Source organism: Thalassophryne amazonica, chromosome 7 (assembly GCF_902500255.1).
Source record: "Thalassophryne amazonica chromosome 7, fThaAma1.1, whole genome shotgun sequence".
Classification (NCBI taxonomy): Eukaryota; Metazoa; Chordata; class Actinopteri; order Batrachoidiformes; family Batrachoididae; genus Thalassophryne; species Thalassophryne amazonica.
The window spans coordinates 87,359,033-87,369,233 of NC_047109.1; the positions used below are offsets into that span (position 1 = coordinate 87,359,033).

A 10,201-nucleotide genomic window follows, 5' to 3' on the forward strand; every position below is an offset into this window, starting at 1 on the left:
GTCAGAGGACAAGTTAGGACATGCCCAGCTCTCCACAATTTCTCTGATACTTACTGGACTGGTAAGCATTGAAAGCCGAGATAGGCATGTCCCAACTTGTCCCATGACACGCCGAAACAGAGGTGTTTTGTCTCGCTCAAACAGCGAATCGGTCGTGACGCGCGAAGCCTCCGCGGGGCTTTCCATGACAAAATCTTTTGTTTAAAAGTGAAATCTGCCGGGAAAATGGCTGATGTCCAGCTCTTGTGATAACCAGAGAAAGAGCACACGACGGTCTCGTATCCACAGAGCCATCAGCTTAGAAATGATCTGGCGTTTTCTGCCTCATCGTTGCAGCTTGGAGTGCGGCGTGCCGAGCGTCCTTAAAAGCCGTCCTTAAAGCTGTAGTAACAGTCCTTATTCCTGTGAAGCCTGTAAACTTTTCACCGAAAGCCAGATAAATTTTTCAATGGTTTCAGGTGCCAGTCTCTAACAGCTTCTGAAAAATTCTGATGGAAAAAAAGCCCAAATCATTCCACCCTTTCCAGACAATGAAAATCGACGAGGGGGCGGGACCACTCCTTCCACAAGGCGTGCTCACAGGCGAATGACGTCACCGACAGGCGTGGAAAAACTCACGCATGCGCACGAGGGTTCAAGCTTGTCTGACGTAAAATCATATGATGAAATCCATATAGTTTTTGAAAAAAATAAAAGGACCGTTACTTTATTGACAGACCTTGTACAGGTGTATGTATACCTACACAACCCTCAACACCCTTCCTCTTCCCTATACCTAGAAAAAACCATGTACTTATACCGCTGCTTAAACTGGTTCATGCTTGGACATTGCTTGAGATCCACCCTCAATCTGTTCCACATCCTCACTCCACAAACAGAAATACAAAAACCTTTTAATGTTGTACGTGCCCAGTGATGTTTTAAGTTAAACTCCCCCCCTCAGATTATAATCCCTACTCTATTAAAGAACATGTTTTTAATATTTCCAGGAAGTAAATTGTTTATTGCTTTATACACGATTTGGACTGTTTGAAAATGAACCAGATCAGTAAATTTTAAAATTTTTGATTTTAAGAATAGTGAATTTGTGTGGTCTCTATAACCAGCATTATGAATTATTCTTATAGCTCTTTTCTGCAATATGAATAATGGTTGTGTTGTACATTTATAATTATTGTCCAAGACCTCTGCACAATAGTGTAAATATGGTAAGATCAGTGAGAAATAGAGAATGCGGAGTGAGTTGTGGTCCAGAATGTATTTAACTTTGTTCAGAACTGAAATGCTTCTTGACAGTTTGCTCTGTATATGTTTTATATTAGACTTCCAGTGTTACGTTTCGGGCTGGAGTGTGAATCGCACCCAAAAGATGGGAGCAGAGAGAAGGCAGAAATAATCAGAACACGGGTTTATTTACAAGGGATGTATGTACAAGAGGGAGTATTCAGTGCTGCTGCCTAGCAGGCTGGAGACCAGGGAGCCACAGTCCAAACAGAGTCAACCCAGGATGAAATGGATCTGGAGCCAGGTGGCCGCCTGCAGGCTGTCGACGTGGCTGAGGAGGAGAGACAGATGGGTGAGTGCTGAGCCGGTCACTTCCAGAAGTGATTATCCACAATCAGTAGTTACTATCACTGCTGAGATATGTAGGCAGTTGTTCAGAATGATTCAGTTCAGTTTCTCTAGCAGTTCTTATCAGGAAAGTTCAAAGTTCAGTTACGTAAGAATATTCCAGGCAGTGTTCTGTGAGAGGAAGCTCACAGGAGCAGAACGAGCACTACACTTAGCTGATAGATGCAGAGCGTGAGAGCTCTGTGCATAGGCTGCAAGTGAAGCTGGTCTTGGTGCAGAAGCAATTAGGAAGATTTCGGTTCAGAGCAGAGGTTCAGACAGAGAGGTGTGCAGAAACACAAAAAAGTCAAAAATGTTCTATTCTAGAAGATACAGAGGCCAAGCTTACTGTGGAAGATTAGCTGAGTTCCCAGCAAGGATGGAGTGAGGAGCCAGGGTTCATATGCAGGTGCTGATTAGATGAGGATCAGGTGTGTCAATCAGCTTGAGGTGCGCCACCTGTGCAGAAGAGAGAAGCAGCAGCAGCAGCAGGAACAGGCAGCCCACAACAGCACCCCAAGAGGATGGAATGAGGAGCCGGGGTTCATATGCAGGTGCTGATTGGATAAGGATTGGGGGAGGTGATGGTCTAGTGGTTAAGGTGTTGGGCTTGAGTCCAGAAGATCATGGGTTCAAATCCCCACCTGACTGGAAAATTACTAAGGGCCCTTGGACAAGGCCTTTAATCCCCTATTGCTCCCGGTGTGTAGTGAGCGCCTTGTATGGCAGCACCCTGACATCGGGGTGAATGTGAGGCGTAATTGTAAAGCGCTTTAAGCGTCTGATGCAGATGGAAAAGCGCTATATAAATGCAGTCCATTTTATGTGTGTCAATCAGCTTGAGGCGCACCACCTGTGCAGAAGAGAGAGAGAGAGAGAGAGAAGCAGCAGCAGCAGCAGCAGGAGGAGGAACAGGCAGCCCACAATATTCAGTTTATTTTATCATCAATTATCACCCCAAGAAAGTTAGTTTCATATACTCTTTCAATAGCCACCCCCTGTACTTGTAACTGTACTTGTATGTCTTTATTACAATTGCCAAATAACATATTTTGATTTACTTAAGTTTAATGATCATTTGTTTGTGTCAAACCACATTTTCAGCTTTCCCATTTCTGTAGTGATGTTCCTTAGTAGTTTCTGCAAATCCCCAGAACAAAAAATACTTGTGTCACCTGCAAATAATACTAATTTTTATATCTTGGATAAAAATATCATTTATATAAAGTAAAAAGAGTTTCAGACCCAGTACTGACCCCTGTGGGACACCACAAGCAATATCCAAGCATAATGACGTGTATTCCCCCAACTTCACAAATTGTTTTCTGTTACTCAAATAACTTCTCAACCAGTGCAACACTAATCCCCTGATCCCATACCGTTCAGGTTTATTGATTAACATATCATGATTGATTGTGTCGAAAGCTTTTTTAAGGTCTATGAATATTCCAACTGAATGTAATTTATGATTTATGGCATTTGTGATCTCCTCAACTGATTATATTAATGCCAGTGATGTTGAATTATTTGCTCCAAATCCATATTGACTGTCAATAAGTAATTTATGTTTGTTTATGAATTTATCTAATCTACTGTTGAATAATTTTTCTATTATTTTGGAAAATTGTGGAAGCAAAGAAACAGGCCTATAATTTGTGAAGTGGTGTCTATCCCCAGTCTTATACAGCGGTACAACTTTGGCTATTTTCATTTCATTGGGAAATTTACCGGTTTGAAATGACAAATTACAAATATGTTAATGGTTCTGAAATCCCTTCAATGACCTGTTTTACAACTATCATGTCTGTTTCATTTAAATCAGTAGATGTTTTGTATTTGTAATTGTTAATATCTATTATTTATTTTCTTCCACTGCTGTGAGGAACATTGAACAGGGATTCCTCTCTATAAGATTATCATTCCAGTCCTCATAATAATGAATCAGGAATTTTTTTGCCAAGTTACTGTACGTCCAACATTTACAAAAAAATTATTACAGCCATTAACCACCTCATCCATATTTTCCTTTCTAATATTGTTATCAGTGAAATATTGAGGCTCTGTTGTTTGGTACTATTTTTAATAATGCTATTTAATATATCCCATATTCCTTTGATATTGTTTTTATTATATCACATCTTACTATAGTATTCCTTCCTACATACCCTTATAATATTAGTTAACTTATTTTTATATTTCTTTTATCTATTTTCTGCCTCCTTAGTCCTTAGTTTTATGAATTCTTTATATAATCTATTTTTCTTTTTACATGCATTTTGTAATCCTTTCGTCAACCATGGTCGATCTTTGAATTTTTGTTTTCTACCGTATTGTTTTATTGGACAGTTTTTTTCATATAGTGATGTAAATATTTTTTAAAAAGCTCCATGTGCTCTATCACCATCACCTTCACTGTATACCTCTTCCCAGTTTTGCACCCGTAAATCATACTTCAGTGTATTCATCTTTTCCTCTGTTCGCTCTCGCCTGTATTTTAGTTTTTCCTCTGGCTGATTCCTCCAGTGGTTTCTATAAACAATGAAAACTGGTAAGTGGTCACTGATTTACATTGATTAATAATTCACTCACTGTATTATTTTCAACATCATTAGTGAATATATTATCGATTAAGGTGGCACAATGGGATGTAATTCTACTTGGCCTAGTGATTTTTGGATATAAACTCATGCTGTACATTGTATTGATAAATTCATCTGTTATTTTATGCCTGTTTGGATTAAGCAGATCAATATTTATGTCACCACAAATGAAGACAACTTTTTGATTGGTGTTTGAGAACATTTCTCCCATCCAGTCAGTGAATGCTTCAATACTGGAACCTGGTGCTCTATACAGTAGTGTTCATAATAATAGTAGTGCTATGTGACTAAAAAGATTAATCCAGGTTTTGAGTATATTTCTTATTGTTACATGGGAAACAAGGTACCAGTAGATTCAGTAGATTCTCACAAATCCAACAAGACCAATCATTCATGATATGCACACTCTTAAGGCTATGAAATTGGGCTATTAGTAAAAAAAAAAAAAAAAAAAGGGGGGTGTTCACAATAATAGTAGTGTGGCATTCAGTCAGTGAGTTTGTCAATTTTGTGGAACAAACAGGTGTGAATCAGATGTCCCCTATTTAAGGATGAAGCCAGCACCTGTTGAACATGCTTTTCTCTTTGAAAGCCCGAGGAAAATGGGACGTTCAAGACATTGTTCAGAAGAACAGCGTAGTTTGATTAAAATGTTGATTGGAGAGGGGAAAACTTATACGCAGGTGCAAAAAATTATAGGCTGTTCATCTACAATGATCTCCAATGCTTTAAAATGGACAAAAAAAAAACAAACAAAAAAAAAAACAGACGCGTGGAAGAAAACAGAAAACAACCATCAAAATGGATAGAAGAATAACCAGAATGGCAAAGGCTCACCCATTGATCAGCTCCAGGATGATCAAAAACAGTCTGGAGTTACCTGTAAGTGCCGTGACAGTTAGAAGACACCTGTGTGAAGCTAATTTATTTGCAAGAATCCCCCACAAAGTCCCTCTGTTAAATAAAAGACATGTGCAGAAGAGGTTACAATTTGCCAAAGAACACATCAACTGGCCTAAAGAGAAATGGAGGAATATTTTGTGAACTGATGAGAGTAAAATTGTTCTGTTTGGGTCCAAGGGCCGCAGACAGTTTGTGAGACGACCCCCAAACTCTGAATTCAAGCCACAGTTCACAGTGAAGACAGTGAAGCATGGTGGTGCAAGCATCATGATATGGGCATGTTTCTGTTACTATGGTGTTGGGCCTATATATCGAATACCAGATATCATGGATCAGTTTGGATATGTCAAAATACTTGAAGAGGTCATGTTGCCTTATGCTGAAGAGGACATGCCCTTGAAATGGGTGTTTCAACATTGACCCCAAACACACTAGTAAACAAGCAAAATCTTGGTTCCAAACGAACAAAATTAATGCCTTGCAGATGTGAAGAAATCATGAAAAACTGTGGTTATACAACTAAATACTAGTTTAGTGATTCACAGGATTGCTAAGAAAGCAGTTTGAACATCATAGTTTTGAATTTGTAGCATCAACAGCAGATACTATTATTGTGAGCACCCCCTTTTCTACTTTTTTTTTTTTTTTTTACTAATAGCCCAATTTCATAGCCTTAAGAGTGTGCATATCATGAATGCTTGGTCTTGTTGGATTTGTGAGAATCTACTGAATCTACTGGTACCTTGTTTCCCATGTAACAATAAGAAATATACTCAAAACCTGGATTAATCTTTTTAGTCACATAGCACTACTATTATTCTGAACACTACTGTACCTTATTATCCATATTTGTCCACTTCCTCCATGTTCCTGATTACCATAACTTTGCCTTGCTCTGGAATCCCGTTCAATTTGATGAATATTTTACAGTTTGATGTCCATGTATGCTGAATTTTTCTGTTTTTTTTTTAGAGGCCAGCTTTCCTGAACATGTCGGTGTTTTGTTTGGTCAGATGTTAATTGATGAATACGTTCGATCCTTTCAGTTTTCTTCCTTGTTTTAACAGTGCGATTTTATGTTTTCTGTTGATGAACTTCAATCATGAAAAGCATTCAAAGCATTCAGATGGCGTTTGGGGGCAAATCAAAATGATACACCATTTTGGAACCTGAACAAATGTCCCAACTGTGCCTGAACGCACCTCGAGAGCTGTTGGAATATATTTCCTCCACCTGCAATCGGACCTCACTCGTAGGTCAATGTAACAGCGTTTGTCATATTCTCACTGCATTCTGACAGCTGTCTGGGTGATCCTAAAGTGTTCCACCTACATTTGGTCTGTGTTAAATCCTCTGTACTCGTGCACGGCCTGTACACAAATCAGTCAGGGCGGGTCAGAGTGCAGTGTGCTTTATTTAGAGCTGAGCCGCTCCGTATCTGCACGTTAAAACAGCTGATCCTCCGCTACGCATCAACAACTAACACTATTTTCCACTCAAATGCATCTAAACTCTCTTTCTGGGGAGCGCATGATGTGAAAACGCAATAAAACTTTCTGACCTGTAAATCTGGTCATGTTTTCTACATAAATAAATGTTATCCATTCTTTGTGCTCAAACGCCAAAGCAGGGGCGAATCCAGATGGAATGGGGGTGTGGGGCAAGGATGTCCCACCCTCACAACACCCCTAGATTAAAGGTCCAGTTTTAAAGCCTTTTTTTTTTTACTACAACTACTAATACTACTTAAAATATTAATAATTTCGACAAGTAAAATGTTTAGAGAAAATTTAAATGTTAGAAAGAATTTAATAGTTACATTTATTAACAATGTAGGTTAGAAATATGTTTTACTGTTACAGTGCTGTCAACAGTTAAATATGAGGTCAAGAAAGAGGTCTTTATTTTACTTTTTATAAAACAAGTATATATTTTCATTGAAGTCAAGAAAGGGTGACTATAAAGTGAGGCAGGGACCACTACAGCCATGATGATAAGTGAAGGTTAACTTCAGCTATTAATTAATGAACAGCAACCTAACTTGTTCATAAATCAGACATCTGTGTGTGAGAGACATTCTGATCTTCTGGTCCAAAGTAAAGTGCTGTCTAACTGGGTCACTCAGGTATGAATTAATGTTGGATATTATTTTCATTCGTGCTAACTCTGCCAGTCACGTAACCTAGCCTGGCAATGTAATCTGTGCAAATGGTGTGCATGGCTAGGTACCATGCTGTCGCCGCCAGGTTGTTTCTTTATTCTTTATTCTATGTGTGATGGTCGTGCATCGGTCCTACGAAGTATGCTGTTTTGCACAGTCTACGGTGCGGTGGCATGGTATAACGGCATCCCTGTCTAAAATGTATTTTCCCAAGTCCTGGCATAATTTCACATACCTTTTACTTTAAATTGAGTCATTCTCTAAGTTGATTAGCAACACAAATTGGTAATAAAAGAAATCCTTGATGTTACTTGTAGCGAGAGACAACTGTCTCCATCTTGTGGCCTTTTTGTGTATTGCACTTTCAAAAGTTCAACCTTTGTATCCAGTCATCCAGTCATTTCTTGCTTTATATGTTGAATTGTATCACATAAGTAATGATAATTTATAGTATAGCCTACAGTATTTCTATAACAAATGTTTTTATATAATTTCTGCTCCTAAATTTAAGTAACAAGGCTGAATGAAATGACGGCTTATTATGTCTAAAAAGTAATGTGACCTACTGTCAATAGATCGTACTTTTGATAAGCCTATGATAACTGTATTTCGGGAGAACTTTTCATAATGCTTCTTATAGTGTTAAAATGTATATGTCTCCTGGTGCACATTGATCGGTTAAGGGACCAAAAAAAAAAAACCCACACTGTTACAGCAGGCTTAATTTTTTTCCCCTTCGATACCTGGTGGTGGCCTGGTCTTGGTTAAAAATGCCCGGCCTGAAAAATTTCCCCAGTCCAGCCCTGATGCCAGGCGTCATGTTTAAAAAACAAAACAAAAACAACAACAACAAAAAACAGGCACCATCCCTACAGTGAAGCATGGTGGTGACAGCATCATACTGTGGGAAGGTTTTTCAGCAGCAGAAACTGAGAAACGAGTCAGTATAGAAGGAAAGATGAATACAGCAATGTACAGAGACATCCTGGATGAAAACCTGCTCCAGAGAGCTCTTGACCTCAAACTGGGGTGACAGTTCATCTTTTAGCAGGACAATGACCCTAAGCACACGGCCAAGATATCAAGGAGTGGCTTCAGGACAACTTTGTTAATGTCCTGGAGTGGCCCAGCCAGAGCCCAGACCTGAATCCGACTGAACATCTCTGGAGAGAAATCTGAAAATGGCTGTGCACCGACACTCCCCATTCAACCTGACGGAGCTTGAGAGGTGGTGCAAAGAGGAATGGACAAAACTGCACAAAGAAAGGTGCATCAAGCTTGTGACATCATATTCAAGACTTGAGGCTGTAATTGCTGCCAAAAGTAGATCAACAAAGTATTGAGCAAAGGGTGTGAATACTTACATATGGTTGACTTCTGTACAGATATGCACATTTTTGCCATCACGTTTGTCTCTAGATCATAACATTTGAGTAGGAAGTGGCATATGCCTCTTTCAGGTCCCATGTTGAGTGTATGCAAAGGTTATAAATGAAGCCTGAAAACTGACAGTCAACCTGTTCTTTATTACCGGAAATGGCTCACAAAGTTACAGTGTATGAGATCAGAATGCAGCAAACAGCTGGTGTCAAACATCATGTTGACTTCAGAGATGACTGACAATTATTTGTGTTAAGGAAGGAGGTTTGAGCAAAACTGCATTTTTTGTCCCCTCCCACATTTCTTTAACTAAAATGTGTTCAGTTCTGACTTCAACATTGCAAAATCTTGTCAAATAAGTATTTGGAAAACCATGCAATATATAAATAACCATCTACAGTCAAAATCTCACACAACACAAGCAAAAAAAAACATTTAGTCACACTTAAAGTGGTGTTTCATGTTAGTACATGTCAGTTAACTTCAAAATGTTAGTGTAGACAAAAACAACTATACAGCAATATCAACTTAAATTAAATTCAACAATAAAAGAAATATAAAACACCACAAAACACACTCTGGAATGAACACCAAACATCTGTGCTAATTTCTTAAGCTGCATTAAGGCTTTCTGCAACCCTGAAAGAGAGACAAAATATTAATACGTTGTTATTTTACTCTATGTCTGTGACATGATTATCATCAAGATTCTTTTCTGAATATAATGAAGGAAAAAACACTAATAAAATTAAACTATGATTGTACAGCTTGGTGTGGGCTTTGGTATTTACACTCAACAAAAATATAAACGCAACACTTTTGGTTTTGCTCCCATTTTGTATGAGATGAACTCAAACATCTAAAACTTTTTCCACATACACAATATCACCATTTCCCTCAAATATTGTTCACAAACCAGTCTAAATCTGTGATAGTGAGCACTTCTCCTTTGCTGAGATAATCCATCCCACCTCACAGGTGTGCCATATCAAGATGCTGATTAGACACCATGATTAGTGCACAGGTGTGCCTTAGACTGCCCACAATAAAAGTGTTGCGTTTATATTTTTGTTGAGTGAACTTGAACCTGAGACCAAAAAAAAGCTGGACGTCTGACTAGTACAAACAATATTGCAAATCCACTTTTGGTTGTATTTAATTTCATTAATTTTCTACACCCACAAATTCCAATTAAGGGTCATAGAGGGTGGAGCCTTTAGTGTTTTATTTATTCACTAATTGTACATTCCTCAAATTGAAGCCTGTAACACATAAATTTGTTTTATTAAATGTAAAAAATTATGTGAATTTTACTTTCAAAGATGGATGACTCCTCCAAAGGCCAAACAACCTCTGAGTACCACTTAAGACAGAAAACTGGCACTTACAATCCAGTCTGTGTACCCTGGCCTACACAAAAATGTAAGACGGTCAGTGTGTTAACCAGACATTTACACAGGGATTAAACTTGAAAGTATACCTCATTATTTGTGGAAACAAAAGGATTACAAAAAAGTTCAGCATGTTCTAACCACAGCCTAAAGTT

The 10,201-nt window shown here is 38.4% G+C and overlaps 1 protein-coding gene across 3 annotated transcripts in view; it reads right to left on the reverse strand.

Annotated features, from left to right (window-relative positions):
• Nucleotides 1-8,722: 8,722 nt before the first annotated feature.
• The window catches only part of gra (granulito), an 18,805-nt gene continuing 17,326 nt past the window's right edge, over nucleotides 8,723-10,201 (reverse strand). For 2 of the 3 annotated variants that reach the window (XM_034174939.1, XM_034174941.1), the window contains exon 7: nucleotides 8,723-9,294. In XM_034174939.1, coding sequence (XP_034030830.1) covers nucleotides 9,267-9,294 — 28 coding nt within the window. In that variant the 3' untranslated portion in view covers nucleotides 8,723-9,266. Of the gene's footprint in view, nucleotides 9,299-10,201 lie in introns of all 3 variants that reach the window. The other variant, XM_034174940.1, reaches the window with a different exon arrangement.